The sequence below is a fragment of the Apteryx rowi genome, unplaced genomic scaffold (assembly GCF_003343035.1).
Source record: "Apteryx rowi isolate R43461 unplaced genomic scaffold, aptRow1 scaffold_468, whole genome shotgun sequence".
NCBI classification, from domain to species: Eukaryota; Metazoa; Chordata; class Aves; order Apterygiformes; family Apterygidae; genus Apteryx; species Apteryx rowi.
The window spans coordinates 271,338-298,848 of NW_020450725.1; the positions used below are offsets into that span (position 1 = coordinate 271,338).

At 38.1% G+C, this 27,511-nt stretch overlaps 1 protein-coding gene across 1 annotated transcript in view; it reads left to right on the forward strand.

Moving 5' to 3' along the window:
* The window catches only part of TMEM135 (transmembrane protein 135), a 191,596-nt gene that overhangs the window by 54,554 nt on the left and 109,531 nt on the right, over positions 1–27,511 (forward strand). Inside the window, exon 5 of the mRNA XM_026077913.1 lies at positions 23,216–23,281. Coding sequence (XP_025933698.1) covers positions 23,216–23,281 — 66 coding nt within the window. The remainder of the gene's footprint in view (positions 1–23,215; positions 23,282–27,511) is intronic.

Here is a 27,511-nt window from a genome sequence, read left to right on the forward strand (position 1 = left end):
AAAAAAAAAAAAAAAAAAAAAAAAAAAAAGGTTTCCACTAGTAGAATTTGCTTTGTCAATGCATTGATGGATAAACAATCTTTATGAATTTGTTAAGGATTTCAACCAAAACTTGTTTTTAAAAAAAAAAAATTCTGTTTTAATGAGAAGTGTTAGATTGACTTTCCATAAATTTTAAATAATTTCATTACAAATGTCAGGAACCTGTTTTTACCCCCCCCCCAATCAAACCCAATAAACTGACACCTTTGAATAGTTGAAAATGGTAATGACTGCACTCTTTTTCAATTGTAATTTTTTTTCATTTTGAAAATACGTGCTTCATTTGTTTAAAATCATTTGTGTCTGTAGCCTGGGTTAAATAACTGGTGATTTCAGTCTTTTTCATTCAAGTTTACTTGACAAGCCTGAGTCAAAATGCTGCTTTGCAGTATTTCTTTACATGATTTTAGATGTTATGCATATCAGAATGTTGATGATAAGGTATTTAAATATGTCACCTTGCAAAAATTTTCGAAGAGCACCCATACAGTTGGACCAGAATAACAGAGTTTAGAAATACCATATCCCCTCCATGTATATGTATGCTTTTCTCCCATTAGCTGTTTAGAAATATTTATAAGCAATTCTATTTGCTTTGAATATTTTAAAGTTTAAAATATTGTAGATATTTATATAGAAAATATTATTTCTTCTATTTTTTAAAACAAGAACATTCCCCCTTCCCCCCTTTCCCAGTGCGCACACACTCACACTCTGCTTTTAGGGATGTTTTTACTAGCCAGCAGGAGCTTTACAAATTATGGTCATTCCCCCATATAAAAACATGCAGCTATCTTCAATGATGGAGTTCTTTTAACACACTGAAATGCTCTACTGCCCAAGAAATGACTTTTTGAATAACCCTTTTGCTTTGCTTTAAAAACTTGATGTTCACCATGTCTCTTATTCTTAGCCTAATTAGGACTGCTGGGAGCTGCACCAGGTCCTTGAGCGTCTTAAGCCGTACAAACTAGCCCCTTGAGTCCTGAGCTGCGGCTCTAGCGTACAATATATACCATTTTGCATTGAAACAGGCATCCTAAACTTGAATATGGGCATTGTTTGATAATGTCTGCAAATCACAGTAAGTTAGCAGCCTTAGGCAAAACAAGAGGTAATGGAGATTCAGTGATGTAAATAAGCTTGCTGCAGAACTTTGCCATGGTCATAAATAACAAAGCTCTCCAACCCTTCCCCCTGGAAAAAAAAAGGGGAGAAAAAAAACTACATAGGATTTTTATCGAATTGCCTGCCTGCTTATGTTCCATTTGTGAATCTGATTAATCCAGAAGTTGAAGATACTTCTATTCTGTTTAGATTTTGGAGTAAGGCCTCTCACTGATTTGTCAGGAAATTCTTACTAATGGGTAAAATTCTGTATTTTTTCTGTTAAAATCTGACCTGTTTTTAATGTAGCCTGTATATTTATTGTCTATGTGGAGACTCAAAGAACATACATAGAACTAATAACATTATTTTTGGAACTTTGCAATAACCTTATTCAGTAAATCTCAGATTTGAGATGCAATTTCAGACAGAGTCATGAACTGATTAGTGTTAACCAGCATCTTACCTCATGTGGAAGGGGGATTGAAGAGAAGCCTCAAGTATAGGTCTGGTGTGGAAACCTTCAACTGAAAAAATTAGGAGCAAAATTGCTACTAACTGCAAACAGTGGTCTGTTATGAGCAGTATCAGGAAACTATACTACATGAATTTCTCCGCTGAGTTAAGAAGAAAGGCCAGATCAGCAGTCTGTAGTTGAACATGACGACGTTTACCAAAAGCAGAAGATGAGTTGGCTGGGATTTACTCAAATCTGTAGGTCAAAAACTRTTAGGTTCCCTGTAAAATAAGGAAATGAGGTGGATAGTATTTTGCAGTACCCTAATAAATTAAACTAGCAGTTTATTTTCATTTTTGCATTTTTTGCATAATTTCAGTTCATGGATCATTTGTTATGCATAATCATCAACAGTCTTTAATGAGTCCCACTCTACAGACATTTCAAAATGCAACTATAAGACCATGCATCTTTTTTTGGGATGTAGTGTAGGCATGGTTGTTTCCACTCCCTTCAACTAAGCAGTTCTACTTTACTGGCTTCAGTGCACTACAATAAATATTTTCAAATTTATTTATTCTAGTTTGATCTGTGGTTACTGCTGTTTTGTACTCTGTTGCATGCCATTGATCTTTTGGTAATTTTCAAAACATTGCTATAAAGATTGGGTTGTTTCTAAGTGCAGAGAATTCGTAAAATGTATTACTTCACTGTTAGTTACCTGTTGATTTAAAAAAACAAAACAAAAAAAAACCCCTAGAACAAACTAGAACTAGAACAATTTTGTTCCTGTCCCCAAAATCTTAAAACAGGGACGTTCCCTGATTACAGAGATTTTTGTGAGTAAAAACATATTTGTGAAGTGTATTTATGTTAAACTTTAATGAGATATCATGATGAACGCACATAGTTTGTTTATATAGCTTACTTTTTAAAGAGAACATGGGTGGAAATGAATGAGCAAGAGGTATAGGTAACCTGAACAGGTCATTTGGGGAAAAATATTTCTCAGACTTAGTAGCAGTGCTTCAGCTGATTTTGGTTGAGGAGAAAGAGCACAGGGAACTCTTGGGATTTTTTTTTTCTTTTTAATAATCACCTACTAGATTTAGTAATCATCTACTAGATTGATGAAGTGAGTACTGAGAAGAAATTTATATCTCATTAAAACACGAGTGGTCTGACAGCCTCTATACCATTTCTTTTCTGTCTCTTGAAATGTTCTTAGACCAGCAGTTGTGATTACATTGACAAATGTTTGAGTAAACATATATGGTGAGCCTCAGGGACCACATCCAACTCTTAAACAGTAGTTTTGTAGGATAAAACAACCTATGTTTCCCAGAAAGATGCATCTTGATGCAAATGTAGGCTGAGGCTGGGGGCACTGCTGGAAATGATAGGACTATAAATAGCATGGCCGCATTGCTCTTCCATGCCAATAGTTACTGTCACTGAACAAAGCTGGCAGTCAGTTTTGTCACCCCATTTGTCATTGGATTGGTGAGCAATGGCATGGTGTAGGTGATAGAGGGGCAAAAATGAGCAGAAGGGGAAGCTTATGAATTTTCCTGAGTATTCTGTGAATATAGGCCGAGGAAGAAAACTGAAGGTGAGAATAAGGAGAAAGGGAGAATATTGTGCTTTGCGTGTTTATCTCAAAAATTTGGTTTTCTTGCAAGTTCTTAATTTTAAGAAAGATGCCATCAGAACGTGAAATTGTTTGAGGTTTCAGCTTACGAATTGCTCTGCTGAGATTAATGCCGTTAAGTTTTTAATGACTTGCATGCTACCACACTTGGGACTGTTGAGAATAGTTCCTGATCATCTGAAATTTCTGGAAGTTATGGTTAGATATTTCTATGAGTGTAGAATGACCTATATCTTGTAGACGGGAGGCTTAGCATCCAATGTGAATACTTAATAGCTGAATCTGCCCTACAGACCAGGGGTCTTGGTCATTTGTGCCACTTGATCTAGGTTCAGCGGTGGCCCTACCAGCCATGTCCTGGCTGCAGCAAGGGTGTGATCTGTCATCCATATCACAGACCTGCTACCACTGCTCACRTACTCTTCAGAGCTGCTGGAGTGCRGTCCAGTTTCCTCGTTGCCCATGTGTTCAGGTTGCCTTTTTTCCCCTCCTAGGTGCACCCAGTGGCAAGGTGCGTTGGCTTGTTCGCTGCCGGCACGGAGTCAGGGTGGGCCTGAGTGCGCTCAGAGGGTGCCTGCAGGGCTGAGAAAAGCCTGCCTCTGCCCTGCGCTGCCTTTTATTGCCCTTTCGTGGTGTGCAAAAGGTTAAATACATAATTTAAAAAAGCTGCCTTTAGGGATTCTCGTTATGGATTCTTCTTTTATGTAATAGGTAACCCGAAAAGCTGAAAAAAAACCCTTGTAAGATGTGACAGCTGAAGAAAACTGTGGAAAATAGATTCCTCAGAAAAAGAGGAATAATTGTTCATGAACAATATACCCAGATTGGATTTTTTTTTCATGGAAAATATTTTCATGGAAGCATTTTCACCAGCTCCAGTTGTAATTCTTGGAGTTCAGTCACAGAATTTCAGGCTGGCACTGAAAAAACAAGGATCGCATGATTGTGACCAAACATGAGGTAATGGGCAAGAACGCCGATCAACCTAGTTGTGAATGATCTAGAAAAGAGAGGAAACTGAGGTGACAGTTTTACTGTTTATAATTTATCTAGAATTGTAAAAATGCGAGCTGATTCTGGAGACTTGCGGGAGAGCCTCATGATACTGTGCAACCGATAAAACAGCGGCAATATAGTATGCGTTGCATGTGGGGAGAAAAATCCGTGTTTCCTATACACAGTGTTGAACTCTGAAGTGTTACTCTGAGGGACARAAAGTTGGACTTGTGATGAAAATGCCAGTTCAACACTTTGTACCTGCTAATCCCTGCCCCCCCCCAATTTAATATTGGGGGTTATTGGGAAAGGAATAGAGGACAAAGCAGAAAAATCTTTATCCTGCCACTGTGTAAATCATGGGCCTGCTGACAGCTCTGTCTGCAGTGCGGACAAGCACTGTCCGCAGCGCTGGTCCTTTCTAAGTGTAACAGAAGTAGCGAAAGGTACCTAGAGGAGAAACAAAGGTGCTCAGAAGTGTTGAAGAACATTTAAGTGGAGCAGCTAAGCATAGTAACAATCTTCAGCCTGCAGGGAAAACCAGGAAGGAGTGTGAATAACTTACCATGTGTAAAATCACGGTTGATATGGAGGCGGTGAATAGGAGTGAAGTATTTACCCTTGATGCAAGAAGTAAGGGATACCAAATGAAACTATTAGAAAATGTGTTTGAAACAAACTGCTGTGCGCACAGTGCAAAGTCGAAATAAGGAGCTCCCTGTAACAGGGTGTTGTGAAGTTTACCTGAGTTCAACAAAAACGTTGGACAGATCAGGAAAGAAAATTTCATTAAAGGCTGTGAAATGCAAAGATCCTTTGCGCTGGCAGTCTGTGCCGTATAGTTTGCAGGGAGCGTATAGCAAGGAGACATTTTTCAGGCGTGTGTCACTGCTCGTTGTGAGAGACAAAACATTGCACTAGGTGGGCCTTGCTACAGCCATTTTTGTGTTCTGGGGTTTGTTTAATAATAATAATAAAAAAAAAGTACTGCTACTCCTACTTTTAGAGCAGAAGGGAAGGAATTCAGACATCTGCAACTGAAGAGATGGATCTTGTGCTTTGGGCTAGGTTGCCTGCAGGAGTAGTAAAGCACTTTTGCAGTGTGTGCGACTTGAGGAGGTTATACCACTCGTTAGCTAATGAACCCGCGACACCTCAAGTAGGTCTGTGAAGAGGCTGCTGAAGTATTTCTCGCTGTGCTTCCCACTGCATCTCGGAATACCCTGGTATCTGTGTATTTGTTCCTCGTTATCCTAGCTTTCTATTTCCTCGTGCGCTAGTTAACAGAGCATACATAGGCAGGATTCCCCGTATGCTTAATTCTGTCACCCTCTGTAAACCAACCGAGCTGCTTTGTGCTAAGTGGTAAGAGAAGAAGCGAAGAAGCCCCCCGGCATTTGCTGGCTCGGAGTGGGCTCTGGACGTGCGGTACGTGTCTGCTCCTGGTGCTGAGCTACACAGAGCTCAAACGCGCCCAGGAGAGGTGCAGCGTCTCTTCCTGAAACCTCTGTTAGTGTGTACAGATGTTGATGTGGAGATTGTGTACAGATAGCGGGAAGTGCTTCTTCAGCTGAGGTTTTTTGCCCCTGCCAAGCTTGAAATGTTTGTTCCAAGGTAGCTGTACCAAGGTTGGTAGAGCTTTTTAGTGATATGTTTAGCAAAACCTCTCTAACACTGGTATCTGCTTTTTAGCAGTGTGTTTAGTAAAGCCTTTGTAACACTGGTGTTGTGTTTTTGCTTAACCTGGCTTTCAGGCAAAGCAGATCTCTCCCCCCTCTCTCCTCTCTAGTTTAGGAACTCTCAGCTTGATTCATTGCCATAGAAAATATAGGCAGAAATAATGAAAAAAATCCAAGAAATATAAAGAAATACTGGAAAGCTTTCTTCTCTGTTACCTAGTTAGAAACAAATCTTCAGATGACTTATTTGACATTTTCAGGCTGGAGGGGTGGAAAGGAAGATGGCTTTGTGGCTGAAGGAAGGAGGAGAGAGCATCTTTTTAAAGTGCTTTTGAGTCCGAGCAAATCTCTCAACGTACTTTTAAAATAGCAAGATAAATGTGCTATGTTGGAAAAAAACATTCTTAAATTCTATGATGTAAATATCTGGAAGTGTAGAATGCTATTTATACTTAATCATGAAAAAGTGTATCCCCTGAATATTTATAACAGGAAATGAAATCATTTGGGAAATTAAGACTGTTATATCATTCAAAGGATTAAACAGTATTTTTGCTAAAGACTTTTAATTAGAATTGATTACATAATCATTGCCCTGAAGTAATAAATACGTTTTTCTATTAGTCATCTAGTTYTTTTGGTAATAGTATTAAAAATTGTCCCGCTAAGTATGGTCAAAATGTTAGGCTTTTAAACTTTACTGTATAAGAAGTTAGAAATAAGGGAGTTCTTTTGATTTTGATGGATCTGAACATCTCTTCCATATGGATTCAATTCACATTTTAATCAGAATGTGGAAGTCATTACTCTGACATCTGAAACTGAGGTAGCAATAAAAAAAATTATCACAAACAAGACAGCAGACACAAATTATTTTGTGTTTATTACTGGGTGGCCTTTTTGAAACTCTCCCAAAGTTAATGGGTTCCAGATATTTGAAAATTGAAGTTGTATTATGACAAATTTATTTCTGCTCATATTTAACTTGCGTCTCCTCCGTGAGGCCRATTTTAAACAAACAAAAAAGTTGTCAACCCGCTCATGTCTGTCTCCAGTTTTTGTTGTAGTAGCTTTAATMCTAGTGCCTTGGTTTAATAAAGACCACTGAGAAAACAAACACTGGCAGTTACTGCACTGCTTTTGTAAATTATTTATCATATCGCTGAGGTTTTACTGTGGCGTAAGTGCTGCTGTGTTAGCGTAAATTGTTCCCGAAGATGTCCTGTGAGATTACAGGTCCGCGCAGGGTTTCTGCGAGCGGCGCGTCCCGCCGGGGCGGAGGAGGAGGAGGAGGAGGAGGAGGAGGGCTCCGCGCGTGCCTCGCCGAAGGCCGCAGCGAGCTCCCGTGCGAAGCCCGCGCTGGCACCCTCTGCTCGCTGCGCACCAGGCACCTGCCCCGCTGGGGCCGCGCGCTGCGGCCTTCCTGCCCGGCCTGGCAGTGGAAGGCGTTCGGCTAGGGGGTAGGTAGAGGCTGGCTCGTGCTGGCGTTCTCTCGTTTGCCCCATTTAAGCTGCGTGCTGGAGCCTGCGCTCTGTATGGGAGAGAGGCAGGTGAGTCCAGGGCAGCRCACTCAGCGTTTGGAGGCCTCTTTATGAGTTGCTACAGATATGCAATATATTTTCTGTGGAAAATAGAGCAGATGTCAGTATATTTGCAAATAAGTTAAATAGGGTAAATAGCATTTTAAAAGCATGCTGTATGCATTATCATTCATAGWCTTCCAATAGCCGTGTATTTTCATGTAATCTACTTTAATTGCTCTGCTTATTAAATATTCTTATGCCAGTATTGTATAACATTTTTTTTTCATTATTTACTGGACTCTTAAATAGTTTTATTTTTCCCTTTTTAAACCAAAGTCAGGCATGAAAAAAATTCTAAAGSCAATCAAAATTATCTTTAATATGTGCCTTATCTGTCTGTCAATAGGTACCTCAAACCTTTTATGTTGCTATAAGAAACAACCACTTTTTCAGATTTCCTGAACTTTTATTTTGGATGTCATTTTTTAGTCCTTAAACAGTTTTAACATCAAGATTTAGAAATAGCTAAAGTTGTTTCTAACAAGTAAACAGAAATAAATAATGAAAGTCTTACAACGGTAAACTCAAAAGTGGGAATTCTAAGTTTTAACTTAATTAAGTTTCTCTTAATGAAAGGGTCTCACTTGTAGGTCGATGTGCCAAGTATTTGGAAGGGGGTCTTTTTCCTTTCAAAGATTGTATATTATCAACTGTGGTACATTGGTAATAAGATACATACATATACATGTGTTTGTTTATATAAAAACTTTACAAACACAGCCAGTGGAAGGGAGGAGAAACCCTTTGTCTTTGTTTTCCAGAATTATCAATAAGTAGAAACATAAAAGAAATGTTATATTTGTGGAGGCATGGTTTTAATTWATAAAAGTCTGTGTTCTGCAAGTGTTGTGTTTGTAAAATTTATGTAAGAACACTAAACTGCATTAGAGTAATTTATGGAGCAAATAAATGTCAGTTGCTAAGGTAAACTAGCTTAGGAAACAGTGTAACTAGGATAAAAAAAAGTGAAGAACTAGAATAAATTGTAAACACTGTAAGAACAGTGATACAATTGTTCCTTGATATCCACCCAAGCAAGTATAAGTTCATTTACAATTTATTTATTAACAGTCTTGGGCTAATAAAACGACACTTACAGAGCAGTTCTGGAAACCTTCCAGCTCTGTTTTGTGTAGTGACAGGTTAGGCCAGTGCTTTTTTTTTTCTCTTTAATAAGGAAAAGAATTCCATATTGCTGGCTCCTTTATAAGGTTGTTAAACTTGTAGTTTGGTGCTGTGGAGCAGTGTTTTGCGTTGCGCTCAATTAGCGCAGATGACGCGGTCGAAGTGCCAGTTTCAGAAACGTACCTAATTAAAACACTAAGGGATCCATTCATTCGGAGCTGTTTGGCTCCCTGGGTGCCAGTCACAGAGACTCCAGCAGCCTCGGAAGCCTAATCCTGATCCCTGTCTCCGCCTTTCGGTGGCACATGCAGTTTGGAAGCCCTGATGTGGTCTGGCTGCTTACGATCGTGTGTTGCTATGCCTCCCGTCTGCAGTGCGTTGCAGAAGTGAGAGCTTGGTGCTTGCGGATAAACTGAGCAAGACTTCAACGGTAGGGTTCAGAATAGTTAAAAGGACAAAAGACAAAATGCCGCACATTTTGGGGGGAGGAGGAGAAGGTTCTTTTCCCGTTACCAGGGCTCCATGAAAACGGATCGATTCTGGAATAGGATTTACTTGTAGCTTGAAGTAGCCGTTGTAATTTGATGGCTAGTTTAATGGTAGACCTCTCCCAGCTTGAAGACAAACCTCTCCCTGTAGCCTTTATTGGAGACTTTTGGCTGATAACTTATTTTTTACACAGCTACTGGGCCTTTAAACCAAGGCTTAAAACAGGTGAGCACCTGCTGCTTCCTTTGGTAAGGTCAACGACAAAAAAATGCACTTCACGTCTCTAGTTTTACCTGTTATCCAGAGGCTTTTGTAAAATGTTAATTCATCCTTCCTTCCTTTCTGCCATGTGCAAGAGCTGACTACTATCAGCAAGTTTTCCCGTGTAGATGCTTGCGTTAGTACAAAGCCTCTAGTGTAGCTATATCTGGAGAGCATCTTACTGCTGATGGTTTTTCTGATATCGTGGTTATGCAGCATGTTGTCTGCCAATGAAACCTGTCTGTTTTAGCAGCATCGACACTGTGGGTTTTTCTGTATCTTGTGTCAGCAAAAAAGGCAAGACTTCTGACAACATCCAATAGATAGATGGAAGAGCTTGTAGTGAAGACCTGGCCTGATACATGGTAGTTTAAGCTGTTTAACTACTCTCCTTATCAGTTTTGCAAACACTGCATCATTTCTTTAGCTGTGTTTTGGAAGCTTTCGAAAGTATGAGCCCAGATGAAGATGTAAGAATAGTCTGATTTATGAATTCCTTTGAAGTTTCTCCGCTTATCAGGAATAATTTGCTCATTTGATGGGCAGCACAGCACGTTTTATGCTCAGTTGATTGTCTTCCATGGTCTCTAAATTGTTTTTAGTATTGCTACATTCCTTACACAATTCCTTCTTCTGTAAAGGGTGATTGATGTTCTTTTTCCCCAAGAGGTATGCGCTATTACTTGGCTGTACTAACGTACAGGATGTTCAAATGAACATGCTTATCCGGGCAATCCAGTGCAGTTTATGTAACAGCCCCGCTATGTGTATTTGTTACCTTTAAATTTTGCCAGGAATAACTGTACCTTTTGTTCAAAAATCTCCTTCTTGTTACTTTTTACTTGTTTAAAGTATTTTTTGTCAAACTCAAAATCCCTCTAGGTTTTTCAGGTTCCTAACCTGCTTTATATTAAAGAGAATGGATAAACTTAGGGTGAATAAAGTGGTCTGAGAGTGGGATTCTGAGTTTGCCTCTCCTTGAGATGGGGAACAGGAATTTAAGCTTAAATTTAAACTAAAGTTTAAGCTGTCCTCTCATTGCCTTCCTTAGCTCTCCCGATACTGTGATACAACTCTACGTTATCTGGAGTAGCTTAGGACCATAGTGTAACTTTTGGATTTGGTAAATCTACCAGAGGATTTACTGGTGGTGGTTCTTGTATTATCCTATGGGATATATAAACTGCAGGCTTAGAAGTCTCTCACTTTGTCTTTGCCCTATGTGAGCATCATATATTGCCCATTGGAACATGCAGATTTCCTAATTTCATAAATATTGCATTTTAAGACCAGAGCAGACTATTATAACAGAATATACTAGGCTACATTTAACATACCACCAGACATTCATCTACTGAATTTTGTAATAATTAATAGGTTTTGGCCTTGTGCTACAAAATTGAAATGCAAAAGCAAGTGTTTTTCAAGCTTTCTTTTAATGAGATTTTAATAATCTCATCCTTTTCTACATGAAAATAATTGGCTAGTATGACAGATATTTACATTAGTAGTGAGTTCATCATGCATAAAATACTAATTTTAGAAAAGCACTTTAATCATGATTAATTTTGTTTGTTAAATTACCTTGTTTTGGACTCACATTTCTCCTATTTAAGTGCATTGTAAAATTTCTGTTAACCTTAATGTGCAAAAGGTTTTCCTCTTAAGCAGGCCTTGAGTTATTTTGAATGTTGGTGCATTTTGTTCTATAATAGATTGTTACTGGAGGATACAGAAAATTTGATATATCACTGAAAGATAAGATTTGAAATTTAAGACTAAATGTTGTTCTAGTAACCACATTTATAAGGAATTTTAGTCCTTATCTAAAAGCTGGCAGTAGTGGAGACCTCTCCTTAGCGTGACATTTCTATATATAAAATAGTTCATATTTCTTTTTAGATTTTTAGATAACTAAAGCTAATTTCAGGGATCATTGATAGTATGCTTACAAGGTTTCATGATTTTGTTACTAACATGGTGTTTCAGCCTTAAGATTGCATATTTTTTACATATTTATATTACATATTTACATATTATTTTTACCGAACAATACAATTCTTGTCATCAGGAGAGGAATTAAACTTGGACTACAAATATTACGTTACAGTCATATGGTTCATTTATACAGGTGGGAAGGTTATGTTTAAGAACAGGCCAAAGTGAAAGACTTATTGCTCTAAAGCGAGCATCACTTTTCTTTTTCCATATTATTTTAAAATTATGCATAAAAAATGGACTTGAATAATATCCATAGGATTGTGAGGTCARGTGTTGCACTGATGAGGTGCTTGTTGAACTTCATTCTTGCCTTTCTCCAAAGATGCATTAAAATTGCCTTCAACTATGTGACTACATAATGTCTTTTCATGTAGAAGCCTGCTCATTCCCAGTAAATGATTGAAGGTGTCGTCCGAATTAGCAGCTGCTCAACGTTTTAACTATAGCCATTGGTGTGTGTGTGTGTAAAACTTCTTTAAAATGCAGGTTATCAGTTCCTTCATGGGCTTCTCTCTGATGGTCATCCACTGTAGTCTGTAAATGCTTCACAGATGGTTACAAATGTATCCTCATGAATCACACGTAAAATGGGCAAATATGGTAACCATTTTATGTATGAGAAATAGTTGCCTAGAATTATCCATTCTGATGGTATTCAGAAAGTGTTTGATTAACTTCATGTGCTTCAGTAATTGTTACAAAGCTGAGATGTTTGCCCCTCACTCCTTCCAAATTTGTTGATGTATGTTTTTCAGACTATTGGAATTTTAATTGTTCTGAATGTATTCAAAGCAGTATGGACGGACATAGTTAATTTAATTTTTTTTGTTACTTTAGGAGGTAAGTGGAAGGTATTATCCGTCCTTTGGAAAAGGAGGAATTGCAATGGTAGTACAATCAGGTCTAGATTTTAGGACCTCTTGATTTCCGAGCCTGGGAAAATGAAGACTACATTATGTTTATTGACAAAAAGACTTCTATTTTTTAATTTGTCCTGCCTGGCAATATTTTTCTTGCTTTGGTCACAGTTTGCATTCCAAATTTCAGAAAGTGAAAGAGGAGTTTTACAGACCCAGCATTGATCACCATGTGACTTTTAGTACCTTCTTCTACTATTGTCTCTAGCAAGTGTCCAAATTTTGATCAAAGGCTGTGAGAGAACTGCTATGTGATAATAGAATTCAAGTCTTCCATTTCAGGCTGGCTGATGCTCTGATTTTCAGGGTGTTTGACTAGTTTAGACTGCTAGAGGCACTTTCTCCTGCTATGAAGTTTGGTCGTTGTCCTCCAGTCCTGCTGCTGGACTGGCCACATTGTCATCAGTTGTGAAGTGCAGTTCAGTTAACTTCTTAGTGCGGGAAGTTCAAGAGTAGGAAAGAACAGGATCCAGCTTGACAGAGGCATGACATGAGACAGAAATAAAATATTTTTGGCATAGTTACTAGACATTGGTGAATTCTGCAGATTTTTGGAAATTCACAATTCTTAAGCCACAGCATTAGAGCTGGTGAATTTATACTTCTCATTTTTTGTCCAAGCCAATTTGACAGGCTGTACTACTTTTCACTGTTCTGTGTTTGCATAATGTTTTAAAGATGGTCGGTATCTGTTATGTCAAAAACTTGATTATTAAAAAGCTAGGCTTTTGGAGTACAGTTCCACTGCGACTTCTGTCAACAGCCTTAATGTTCAGAATATACATGGCCCTTCTGATGGTGTATGTAAAGGAGAAGTTTGACTTCCTTCTAAGATTAGTCTTATGATAAAAACTTCCATCCTTTCTTAAAAAGAGAATATAATGTGCAATTGTAGCCACAGTGCAGTCTGCTTTAGGCCCAGCACTACTGATAAGAGAAGGCTATTCTAAAATCCTATAGACACTGTTGCTGTTCCAATTTTGGGGAAAGATGCTTGGGAAGAAGCAATCTTGCTCATTCAGTTCATCTGAAATGACTTCCATTGCAAACTCATAGCAAACACTGAGCATTTTGCAGCCTGTAAATGAAAATTTCTTTTAGTTCATTATTTGACAAAATAAGAACAGTTTTCTCAAGAACAGGAAGAGGTTCTCCAGTGCTCCTGCAAGCTCTCAAACTATCGTTCTAAGTCCTGAAATTTTCAGCGCACCTTAAAGGGAAAAAAAGTTGATTTTTTTTTTTTAAATAATGCAGAGTTTTTAATGATAAAATGTTAGCTACCATTCCCCATAAAATACATACCAAAATCGACTTTCTGAATTTTAGCACCGATTTGTTTTAAGTGGTTTTAATCAGTCACTGTCAGCATTTTTTTTTTTAAATGGACGACAGCCTGCAATAAATATCACAGCAATTAATTTTTTGTTAGGTCATCTCCAGAAGATACGTATCCTTCTCTGAAAACAATCTAGCTGTTGTCAAACATCAGTTAAACTTTTCTAGACAGAGGGGAAGCATTTTTATAAACTGCACCATAAGTGAAATAGCATTAACCTATGCATTCTGTTTCTAATTAGTTCAGGATGGTTGTATGGCATACACATATTTAAACAATAAGGTTGGTAAATGAGTTGAATGTCTGATCTGAAGGAGATGTAGTCTATTATACTTATTGTTTACAGCATGGTGATGATAAATCACTAGTTTGCAAATGTTTTTTATATTAGATTTGTATTATTTTAAATTAACTCTGTGGGCAAATTACAATACATGGAAACAAACCAATTGGGACAACAAAATTTTTGTTCCATTTGCGAGATCTACTACTTAAAACTGCTGCCATTGGGAAATGTAAAAGATGAGGTAATCCTCTAAAGAAGAAGGACTATGTTTGTGAAACACATTAAACATAAATCTTGTAAAGCTTGCAGKGCATGCACTGAATGAACTGAATGATCTGAGCCCACTCAGGTCATGCAGACAAGAAGTTCTGGTCAATGAAGGCAGATAAAGGAACTGTAAATGATTCTATTTAAATTAATCTGAAATTCCGGAATACACACTTGGATAATATGGAATTAAGTCTTCTAAATTTGTATCTCCAATTAATTAATGGTCATAGCGATACTTAAAAATGTCTGTGTTACAGGATCCAAGGGTGCTGGAGTAACTTGCTAGTGTCATTAAGTGTTTTAATCTCTGATGTTTTCCAGGGTTTAGAACAGTATAAGGGTCAGGGCTCTTTGGGTTTTGCTCTCAGCTGTCCCCATAACTCATTGAGGGACTGGGGGCAGGTAATCCAAGCTCACCTTTGTCTACTTTTACTTGTATCACAGAAGACTTGGACTTCACCTATTTATGACAAAGTGGGAACTCTCAGGAGCATCCCGGTTCTCCTTTCCACCCTCCACATCCTCCCTTCCCATTTGCCTCCTTTCTCTTGTTAAGATGTTCACCAGTGCTCTTGAGCCCAGCAGCACGTGCAGGAAGGTACTGTGAGGAGCCGGAGCAGTGGGCAGGGCTGTGGTTAGGGATGCGGTGTTGGCGCTTGAGGTGGTTCTGGGTGGTGTTGTCCTGCCTCCGATGCAGCTCTTGGTGGCTGCCTCAAGCCTGGACAGGCCAAGTGCTTCTGGGCTTTATCGTTCCTGCTGACTGACCAGGGAGCAGAGATGTTCCTCCATAAATCAGTTCCTAACAGGGGATGGAGGCAGTCTGGAAGTATTCCTGTTGTACGGATAGTGAAGGGTGGACGAGTGGGTGCATATGTTCCTTCTATCCGTTCTCGAGCCAGAAATGCGAAGAGCAGAGCTGAAGCCTGAGGGGTGGTGGGAGCACTGATTACATGCAAGCATGTAATTCCTGGGCTGCCCAGAGTGGTCTTTCAGTTCTTACCTTTTACTCTATCTGGCAGCATTAAAATTAGCTGAAGAGCCCTGAGGTACGCTGCTGTTAGTCAAAAGTTGTTGCAGTGTGCTCTTTGCAGGCTGGCTTGCAGCTATTTTCTGGCCTCCTGATATGCGATTGGAAAGGAGGAAGCTTTTAGCTGCCCTCAGGGGTTCGTTTCTCCAGCGCAGAAACTCTGGTGGGGAGGCGGCCTCCCCTGGAAGGCCTCCCTCTGGCGCTGCTGTCCCAGCGGAGGAGCCGAACTGGCTGATTTCTCCAGTTTCCCATGCTGGCTGCTGGCCTGTTCTGCGGGTAATTCAGTTCATAAGCATTATACTTCTGTTTTTTTTTTTTGGGGGGGGGGTGTCTTTTTTTCTTCCCTGTGACTTCCTGATATTCACTTAATTGCAGAGTTCCTCAGAATCAAGCCGTTAAGTCCCTTGGGTGGAGAAGACTAGAGAAAGGTAAAAGTCAGCTGCAGGCCAAGAATCCAAATGAAATACAAAGCCTTACTGCATTTTGTGGGGGGCAGTGGGGGTAAGGAAAGGGAGAAAAAAGAAGTAGAGAAGAAGTCAGGAGAAGAAAAAATCATCATCATCTTGGAAAAAGTTACAATTACCGCAACTGCAGACTACTGGGTTCAGATTAAGATAAATAAATGCTAATGCTTCTATTTCATACTCTTGGCAGGCTTACGTGGTAATGCTTTATTATTTTTGCCCTTGGTTCATTTGTTCGCTGCGAGTTCTGCAGCTGTAAGGCTTAAAAGCCCTTTTTTTAAGGGGAGGCTGAGATTTCTTGAGCCGGTCTGCAGCAAGGGGTCATCACAGAGGCTAACTGCAACGTGGATCTTGCAGCTTGCTCTGTTCTTGGGCTTGCATCTGTCTCTCCTTTTCTCTCTACCATCACGCTCACAAGATGCAAATCAGCGCGTGGTCAGTTTGAAAGGAAGAAATGAGTTTTAGTGAAAGACTTCTGCAGTGGTGTCCCTCTTGGAGGCTATGCTGGAGTACAGCTGCCACGTTCGCAGCTGATCTCTGCCTGGATGTGACCTCACCTTGATGGATATTATCTCTTGGGCATTAGGAAGTTCAGGTAGTTTGGTTAGGTAGTAGGGTAGAGTAGGTGGGGTAAAATAATTGATAAGGAATTTCGTTAGCCCTAAAAGGACAGATTTAGTTCGGTGAGCAAACGGAATTTGTTAGCATATTAGAAATTGCACTGAACTGATCAAATATTTGTGTGTAAATTTGAATCTAAATTTAGACCACAAATCTGTGAATATTCCAAGGGAGGAGCAAAACCTGCTAACTCCAAAAAGAGCTATTTATGCTAGGGATCTCATTTGTTTTAGCACTGGAATAGTTATGCTATGTTACTAAAATGCTATGAGTTTAAAAAAAAAAAAAGGTACATTTGTATAAGATAAATGGCTGGGGCTGTGCTTTGTTTGCTTTCTGCCCTCTAATCTTCAGGCTGGCCTTTATCTCCCCCCATAAATTAGAGCAGATTTGGCCCTTTTCTTCTAGCTTGTAGCTGTCCAGAACTACCCCAAGATCATCCTGGAAGCTGATAATTGCTGGGGCTTGTGAATATTGCAGTTAAGTGTCTCTCTAACCCTTACGTGCATCTTTGTTTTTATTTGGGGCAGGCAGTATTCATATGATTATATGTTATAGTGTTGTCTTATTTAAAGTTGCACAAATTAAATTCATTTTAACAACGCAATGTTGTGTAAGTAACCAGAGGAAAGAAAGCTAAAATATTGTGGAATGAAAAGGCGCAGGCATATGAAATAACAGTTTCTCTATGGGTGTTTACATTCTAAAAGCTGCAAATGAAAAAACTAGGAAAGTTTTGGAAAACATGCAGGGCTATCATGAGCTCTGTAAATTATGCTTTATCATAGGATATAAACTGTTCAGTCTCTAGTTTATAGTGTAAGCTACTGCTATAGAAGATAAAGGTAAGAAGTGATTTTGATCCGCTAATGACAAAACAGAAAACTTAGTCTCAGATACCATATATGTAATGATATACTTATTGTATAAGTAGTGTACAAATGGTTCAACGCTGAAGGCAGAGACATTTACTCTTAAAAAAAAAAACAAAAAAAAAACAAGCAAACAACCCCCCCCCCCAAAAAAAAAAACAAAAAAACCCTACCAAACCCTTACAGAGGGAATGGAATCCACACTGGTAAAATGCAATAAGCTGAAATTTTCCTGAGGTTTTCAGGAAAGTTAGAATTTAAACATTTATTCCTTTGAAAGCATCAGTTCAACCTCAGTACTGTATTCTAAAATATTTAAATATATTTTAAATTCATAAAAGATATAACGTGGAAATAAATCTTATTGGTATTGCAGTAATTTCATCAAAAGTTGTAACAATACATGGCTCATCAGTTAAGAGGACTTCATGTTTTAGAAAAAAGCTTTTAGTTAAATAGAAATCTGTCATTAGCATAAGGTAAAGATGGAGAGGATCACCTTACGTTTGAAATTTTGTGGACATAAGTTAGAAAACTTTCTGATTTCAGGGACTCCTTGTAAATAAATGCCTCTAATTATTGTTCCTTCTGAACCTCACCAACTCCGTAGTCTTTTTTTTTTTCTCAACACTGTTTTCAAAAGCTGTGCGATGGATTGCTGAAAAGAACTATAGCAATAGATCATATGCAGTATTTACTCAAATAGAAAAATGCATTGAAAAATGTTATTGATGATTTCAGACTATTGGGAACACTTGAATATGTCAACAATATGTGGACATGCACAAACTTTACAGGGCAGAGCTTTCAGCCAGGTATTGCATCCATGATAAGTAGACTGAACAGGAGTGAAAGTGTTAGTAACTCTTCACCCTGTTTTGTTCTTATGACAAACTACTTTTTCATTTTATTAAAATCCCTCAGTTGCTGTGAATAACTTCAAAAAATCTGTGCCTTTCAGTATGTATCTGTAAAGGTGTTCAGGTTGTGAAAAAGCATGCATTTCTAAGATTAATTTGCATTAGCAATCCCCTTCACTGTTTGTATTTGCAACTTTAACTTTGGTAAAATGGTAACTATTTTTGATGAAGTATTATAAGACCATTTTATTTTTGTATGTGCCTAGAAAATTCAAAACATCTGGAATCTAAAGTACTGTTTTTCTTGCTATTTTTCCTACAATTTCCATCAATAACGCACAATTATTTTCCACTTCAGTTTTGATGGCGGGCATTAACTGTTTAACCTAGGTGTCTAAAGTGATCTGGTTCATACAAGTGGTTTCTCCTTCTTTCTTATTCTCTTGCAAGAAATTTGGACAGAAATGACTGCTTTCTGTGAGGGGCAGAAAAATCAGTTGGTTGCCTCTGTCTGTAGATGACATAAGAGTTTGCAGGACAGTACAGAGTGGTAAGATATAGTGTGCTGCCATTTCACTTCACATATAACACAATATACGTGTCTTGAAATCAAACACACTGTTTTAGATTCAGTAATTATCAGCTTGGTAGCACATTGATTTTACATTGAAATCACTAAAACCATCTGTTGATAATTTGCTTTTTTATACAATTCTCTTCAGAGATATGAATTTAAAGTACCTAAAATGATTGCCTAATCCCGTAATGCTTCTTATTTAAGGCTTATTCCCAATGAATTGAATGAAAATGTTAACTTTTCACAGCTTCATAAAAATCTGATTTAAAATGAAATATTTAATGTTAACAGAGGTAGAGGCAGTTAAAATTATCTGTATTCCTAGTTGACTATTTCTTTGGAACAATATTATTATTTCTTAAATGACCGATTTTACCTTTGCAATCAGTTACACTGCTATGATGATAAATGTTTCACATCAACTGATCAGTTGTATTTCATAGTCACAGTTATGCATCCTAACAAAAAATACCAGATTATTTTAATATTTTCAGTGTTTAAAAATTGGCATAATTTATGATGTACRTTTCATTTAGGAAACAATAAATGTAATTGTATGAAAAAGACTGGCATTCTTTGGAAAATGCCTAGTGTAGAAATATGCAAGAATTTTAGAAGCTATCTTAAGGATTTAGAGGGACTAACATTACAACCAGTTAATCAAACTTATTCTAAATGGTATATAACCCACTCTGGGTGTCTTTGTATAAAGATAATGTGAATTGTGCACCCAGAAAACTGCGACAGCTGTTCTTTGGGGACAGAAGGGGAGTTATGACCTGATGTCTAAAAGCATGCTAAACTTTTCCAATAGAAATCCACTGCTTAAGAAGTCCAAGTTATATTATAATGAAGTCTGTGTTGAAAGACAGATGAATTTGTGGCAGGGCAGCACTCTGCACTCTGCATGTTTTTATTGGACTTAATCTTAATTTTAAAGAAAAAGTATTAAGTACATTCAAATGGGAAGTCCTTGTATTTAAAGATGTGATATTTGTGTTCAATGGATTTAAACTTCTATCCAAATTGTTTCAATTTTGATGGAATATTATGCAGCATGAATATTAGCTATTATCATAATAACTGAAATTACAAAGTAAAAACATACCAGAAGAAAATTCATTTGTATTCAATAAACTGGAGTTTTAGTCAAAGTATGCTTAATATCTTGTAAGGATGCTTTTTATACCAGCAAGATATTGCTGTATGCAGAACTTCAGAAAGTGCATGAGGCTGGTATGTGAGCATATTGTTCCTTTTTTTTCCTTTTCTCATCACTGTTGTAAATTTCTTCATTCATTTAGCTTTTCTTCTTATTGTATATGGAGTATTGTGATGAAGTTTGCCTTTATCATTTCAAAAAATAAAGGTTTTTCTTGTATACTTAAATTTTAAGTCTATGTAGTGGGATAATGTTCGGGCATGATATAGAGACCTTGTAAATGACATATGTCTGTAATGCTAAATGACACATGTCTGTAATGCTAAAGTCTTGGAAAACGTGGTTGTTCTGCAGTTGTCTTTGTGCAATTGTGTGGGTGTTTTTTTGTGGGAGGGGGTTGGTTTTTTTTAGTGTTTCTCTGCTTCACTCAGTTCAACATCTTCAGGCTCCTTCACAGACGTTTCCAAGCCCAGTTGTAACACCTTGTTTACCTGCATTTCTGTATGTTTTTTAACCCTTTTGAATTCCAGTTTCCAGTGTAGCTGTTGGATTTAGGAGCTCCTTTGCACCAATGTCCCTTCCCTCCTCCAAGCTCTTGTCCAAATCTGCTTTTTCCTTCCTTCGTCCTTATTCCTCCATATTCAAACCATACAACTTCTCCCTGCCCCATGCTGCTTGAATGTTAGTAGGACGCTCTGCACTCAGGGTTTCGGTGTTTAAATGTGACTTGTCTTGGCACAGCTAGAAACCACAAAAGGAAGGAAGGTCTTTCATTCAGCTGGTATGAAGCGTTGCCACTGCTGATGGAAATTAAGCCTTGCTTCTTTAGGAAGACTGTACAAATCATCTGTAAATTGCAGTTTTTCAGAGACTTTTAACTGAAAACTGGCTTGTCAAGTATTGGAACAGGTTGCCCAGAGAGGCTGTGGGATCTCCATCCTTGGAGATGCTCAGAACATGGCTGGACAAAGCCCTGAGCAACCTGCTCCAAGTGTCCCTGCACAGAGCAGGGGTAGGACCAGATGGCTGCCAGTGGTCTCTTCCAAACTAAATTACTGTGATTTGTGCCTGTGCCTCTATCTGTGGGGCAGAAGGGAGAAAACTGGAAGCTGGAGGACAGTGTGGGAGTGTGTCTGAAACAGGCAAAATTTTCCTAACCTGATCAGGGGATGTATTTTAATATTTTTAAAATTTCTGAAGTATTTTCTGAATGTTGGTTTTCATGTTGCTATTCTTCCATGTAAGACATTGTCATATTAGAACCTGAACATGTAGTTGTTACACACTTACATTTTTGAGGAGAAGACACAAACCTGAAAGTGTTTTCTGCTAGTGCCCACCTCCTCCACCTTTAGGCCAACAGTAAGCTTGGGTCTAATTGTTACCCTTTGGAAAGGTGCAACTTCTTTAAGCTTTCTGTGGATTTTGCATGCTTCAAAACCCCGCAGTGTGCTGTCCCTCGAGCCTCGTCATTGTCAGCGTATGAGTGACTCTAGGTGGCCTCATTTCCCGTGCTCTGGGTAGGGGCTGTGATTGCAGGGCTAATCTTCTTAGTGATCCTCAGCACGTGAAGAGTGGTGCTCAGATGAGGAGATCTACGGCGCTAGCTTTGCCGTTGCTGTGAATTTTCCTTGTTGCTGGATGGTTTTGACATCTGACATTAACTACACGAGTACAAGTGTATTAAGAGAGATCTTTTACTAGTAGATGTGAAAAGAGAGTCACACACACCAGTGGTTTTCAAAAGAAACAAAGGGAGCTGAGCTGTATGGACAAGAATGCTCAATTCGGTTGAAACATCCTTGAAAACGTTGGTGGGAAGAGCTGATGAAAGAAGCCARTTTGGAGAAATACAAAAGGTTGTGTGAGGTTCTCTTAAACCTTTATTGCTTGAGAGGTGGAGGAGAAGAATCCCACTTTGGAAGTGCTCTGCATTGTCGGGGGCGTAAATGAAGTAATACATTTTGCAGCCCAGCCTTTGGGGGCTTACAGAGTCTTTTACGGGGTGGGGGTGGCGGGACATGTAAAGCAATTAAAAGCTCTTTTATAAAATTTTCTTTTGTGGGCAATTATTTAGAAAAGAAAAAGGAAAAAAAACCCACTGTACATTAAAAGTTGCTTAATCTGCTTTCAGGAAGACTGGGGAATTAATCTCAATAGATGTCTTTGATATTACATTTGTTGAAATAGAGCTATCTTGAAGCAGTGTAGCATGAACCCAGCAAATCTTATTACCATATGAGCATTGGGCTCCTTGTTTTGTATATTGCTATTAATCAATTACAGTAGTAGTTGCTAACTACAAACTATTTTTATTTGTAAACTTTATAGATATTTTTTTTCAGACAGCCTGCTAATTACTTTTTAGCATAGATCATTTAATGTTGGAACAATTTTTTATCAGAAACAGATATTAAAACCTTTTTTTTTTTCTTCCACTTCATGTTATGAGAACAAGGAAGTCGGTCTTTAAAACTAATCCATTTTTGTGTGTGTTGATGTGCCAATCCATGGTTTTATGTAACCAGTGAACTTTTTTCCTCCTTTTTGCAACCGACTTGTTAATAGAAGAACCTGGCAATCTGGTGTCTCTGTGCTTAAAACCAAAGTTAAGAAATGAATGGAAATATTGGTCAGTTATAGAAACTTTTGTGCATGTTTCAGTCATGTTGCTTTTTGTGCATCTTACCAGAAAAAGATCAGTGATAGAGAACCTGTGCTTTTTTGTCTCATTAAAAGCCAATAATATATACTTATTGCAGAAATGTGTGTTAATTATCCTACTGAATTAAAGGATGGAACACCTRACACAGAAACCTATGCAACTTCACTTTTACTAATAAAAGATTTCCTCAGAGTTGTTCCCTGTCTCTTGCACATTAGGAATGTTGGGTTTTGTGATGCCACAATTATTAAGAGTCAAAGGGGACTCAGGTACTTTAAGGAAAAGTGGTGCATCATACTCTTCCTTTTTGATACTTGTTCGTTACTTTRGGCATATAATATTAAACAGTAATTTTTTAAAAAAAATGAGTTTCATGATTTGTAAAATATTACATAGCCATTTTTTCCCTTAGTATCCTACTTTTATGTGATGACCTGTGGAGGGAGGAGTATTGCAGGGGGTTGAGCGCTTCTCTGACCTCAAAGGCTTGTGACCGCTGCAGTGTCATGGGAACACGCCGTTTAGATGTAGGGACCAAAATCCTCAAAATCTCACCCTGCAACAACCCTTTTCCTAACTCGTGCAGGCTTTTCTAACTAACCTCATTGAAGTGATTCAATTGTAAGAATGGATGCTAAATGTAGCTGACATTTTAAAAGTGTTAAAAAGTTTAAAACAAATCCTCATGGGCTGGTATTGTCATCGTCGTCCTTTTTTTTTTTTTTCTTTTTTTAATAACTAATTCTTATGTATGTTTGTTGATGCAGGCCACAGAAACATTGTTTCGAATGGCAGTTTCAAGAGGAGCTATTACACCTTTAAGACACGGAGAAGTAAGGCTAAATATATGTTTTTTGCACATATGGTACAAAGTTTTATTAATGTAATACTTTATAAATTCCTGGAAGGCATATTGTCTTCAGGTAAGTGAAGAGGACTGGACTATATATAACCTGTATACCTGCATTATAGGTCTTTTTCTTTTTAATGAGAGAATAGAGAGTTTAAATGCTGTCCAATGGGAGATTAATTATTCTTCAAAAAGTGCTCTTGATTATCCCTTTGCCTGAATCGTAATTCAACATTGTAGTATAAGTGACTTAGAAGAGTATCTTTTATCTAGGAACTTTTTCCTTTGGATTTTTTGCATTAAAAATTGTAAAATCTGTAGAAATTCACGCAAGGTTGAGCCTTGTTATTGGGTAACTGTAGACAGGTTACTTCACCCTTTCTGCCTGTTCCTCTCAAGAAGTCAGTAACTTCATGTGGCATTTGAAGGTATAAATAAATTTGAATATTATGTTGCTCATGCAGATGGTGTTTGTTTCCTTCTTTTGTGTTGTTTTATATCACATTAATATTATTCTGAAAACTGCTGAAAACTGTCTCCAATATTAGGGGAAGCAATTTATGCTTAGGTTGAGTTTCATTTAAAAAAAAAAAAAGGGGGGGGGGAAGGCTACCCTGAGTCATGACAGTATGGAAATGAACTGATCTGGGCGCTGGCACTGTTGTAAGCTACAGTATCTAGGGATTTTAGTATAGAAACTTTAGTGTTTTTTCACGACAATCAGATTTGGATAAAATTCTTAGATAACTTTGTGAAAAATTTATATAGTAGACACAGCATTTAGTCTGGAATCTAGACTGAGCACTTAGCCTGGAATCTCAGCTATGCTGTAAAACATTCCTTATGCTGATGGAATTGCCTTAATTTCTTTCTTTTGAAATAAAGTAGCATGTCTTTGTATTTTTTTTTAAAGCTTTTTTTAAAGCTTTTCTTTCACTTCTGCCACTGTCTGAGGCAGTAATGTGAGATTTCCTGCCCAGCTATTGTTCATAGTTTTATCTTTTCTGGATATGGATCCTTTAGAGTTTATGTACTGCTCTTCATTCTTTGCTACAGCAGAGTTTAAAACAGTTTCCAGTTGTGATAATTATGAAAAATATGCAACCCTTCCAAATTCTCTCTGTTTAGGTTTTTCAATTAAGGGTACTTAATGTTCTCTGTGTTAATGAGCAAGTTGCCCAGAGAAGAGGTGGGATCCTCATCCTTGTAGATACTTGGTAAACCATGAGAATTAAGGAGAAATCAAATGTTGTTTTTAAAAAAATGTTATTAATGGTATCATGCAATGTAAAATGCTAGTGCAATCAGAGGAATAATAACACCTTTTGCGAGCAATATGTTGGTAATTTCTGTATCTGATTCATCTTGTGTTGAGCCAGTTCAGTTCACTGAAATGGTAGCGAATGTTTCACTTTTTTCTTCAGATATTGTTCTGTTCTCTTATCAAGTTACACTGCCTTAAGGCTAGAGAGAACCAGAGAACCAGCAAGATAAGTGGTCTGGAAGGAAGGAACTGAGAGAAAGTACCATCTACCCTATTTGATGATGGTGAACTGTTTGTTGGCCCARTGGATCTCATGACACTGTATCCTAGGTATTTTGGTCTTCAAGATAAATGCTGTTATTGCTAAGTTAGATAATTTAGTGCTAGGAGAGACAAAGCATGCAAGTATATGAGGTTAGCCTTCTAGGCAATGGGAGAAATAAAAAGTTTTTTTTTTTTTTTTCCCCCTTTAGTTAGGCTATATACAGGCAGGGGAAAAATTATCTTGATGACTCAGGGAAGATGTTTTCATTAAATTCCATTGTGGAATTTTATTTTATTCAGTCTGAAAATGAGGAATGACATTAATAAAATAAAATTAATTTTTCCAGAAGAAACATATAATTACCAGGAGTCATAATTTTTTTTCCTCTTCCAAGAAATTGCTGAATGTTTGCATAGTGCGTAAGTAGAAAGGGAGCCAGAAAAAAAGTTGAATATGAACTGAAGTTTGAGTTGACTGTGTTCTGTTTGAGAAGTGTGAACTTGGCAGTGAAAATCAAAGCAGAGCAACTTGTTTATTGGAAATTCCAAACTAAGGAGGCAGCAGTCCAAATGTGCAGAAATGTTGTTGGGCTTTCATAACAATGTTTGAAATGTGACCTCATTTAACATTTAGGAGAGGGTAAAACCATTCAAAACTAGGAAGAAATATTAATGGAAATACTTATTTGTTATAAACACATAAACAGTTATTTACATTATTTTAGTCTGTCTTCACTGCTGAAGAGATTAGTGGACAAACATTTCTTCTGTGCAGACAAAACAGTGCATGAAGGACTAGCATAATCTAGTTGATGTCACTAGGTGTATTTATAATTTACGATATTTAATGTCTAGGGAAAATCTCTTTTTCTCCTGCTTCCAACTTTTCTTCATTCCTTTGGATTCATCTTCTCAAGTCGTCATACATACAGATTTTTTAAATCTTTCATTTATTGTCATTGAAGATATTAAAAAAATGTGGCTACACTGGTTATTTGACTTTTACATATGGTTTGTGAATTTACTATTGAGAGTCTAGAAAATTGTGCTGCCTACAGGAATTATCAAATTTTTGATACATGATGCTAATAATTATTTAACTGCAGGCTATAGAATGTAAAGGTTCCTGAAGAATTTTCTCAACAGTTGCCTTGCTTCTGCTTTGATTGAACTGTGATAGCATCCATGGGAAGTAATCAAACCCAGAAGTGTAATTCATTTTTGGGATCCACTATGTCATTTTTCTTGTTTGTTAATTATTTCTGCAGTTGCTTTGTTTTGGTGGATGGACAGTGAGGCAGAGTTATGTAGAATTTGTTCCTTTTTGTTAGCGCTTCATGCTGATTCCAAGATGATCCCAAAATTGTATGAGCAGATGTGATCACACCAAATCTGTGGCTGTGCTGTGTACAGAAGTTTTAGGGTGCATTTCATTAGCTTAAAGAAGTTTAGAGTCAGAGCAATAGTCACAGCAGAACGCTATGCGTTCATGGTGCCTACGCCTGACACCACCAAGTGAACTTCTCCAGCTGTCTTTCTGCTTCTGCTCCTTGTGCAGCAGGCTAAGATCTGCCACCGTCTGTTCCTCCAGCCTCTGCCGGACAGTGAGAGCTGCCCTCCTCTTGGGCTGCAGCTGGGCTGGCCGCAGTGGTAGAGTTAGAGTTGTGGGAAACGTGAGCAACTGCAGCCTGCCTGCTGGAGAGGATGAGAAAGGGGATAGGGAGAGGTTGGTGCTTAGAGGTGGGCACTTCATGCTTCCTTACTGGTTCTGCTCCTTGGTTTTGCATCCCCTAGAATGTTGGCTGCTGTGGGCTCGGCCATGTCCAGGGAGGCACCAGAGGAGGAGTAAGGATTGGCAGCAGTGGTTACGAGAAGGCTATTAGTAGCATGATAGCCATGGGCTAAATTGATCTTCTTTGACTACAGATAGAAGAATTCTTCCGTAATTTGTAATTGGAAGTGACCAGCTTATTCGCCTGGCACAACAAAGTGGTGATCTGCTGAAGGCAAGGAAGCGTGTCTCAACAAATAAGATTTGTACATAGCATGGAGGCAGTACATAAGGAGAAGGGATCTGATTTTGACAGCTAGCTTACAGGACTGATGTTCTGTTGGCAGCCTCAGCAGAGGGAGATAGAAATGCACACAACCTGTCCAAAGAAGGAGCAGGACGATAGAGAGGATGGAACCCTTTGTGGAAAAAATCCTGTGAAATATGTGGGCTCACGTGGACCGTAGAAATAATGGAACAGACAGGATTCCCAGAGAGCTAGGTTTGATAACAGCCATGCTTGAACTGTGTGGGTGTTAACTCATTTCTTGTAGCATCTTTGTGAATTCACAAACTGTCTTATCTCTTTTGATCCAAAGCATTCTGGGACCTTCAGGTGGAGGAATCTAGGCTAATGTCTGTATAGTTCTTTATGTCTATCAGAACAAAGCATTGCTGCCTCAGAACCAAAGAAGAAGAGGGCCCTGTGAATTTTGGTCTTCCATCTGAAATATTACGGCGTATGCGGAACTTCCAATATGATGGAACTTTCAAAATCTTCATGTGGTGTCTTGTGATGGGAAATTTAGTTTTGCAGGAGAAAAACTTGCAGGGGGATGTCAGAGGGAAAAAAAGAGTTGATAGGCTCCATTTTATAATTTCTGCAACAGCAGAGATGTGATATTTTGAAGAAA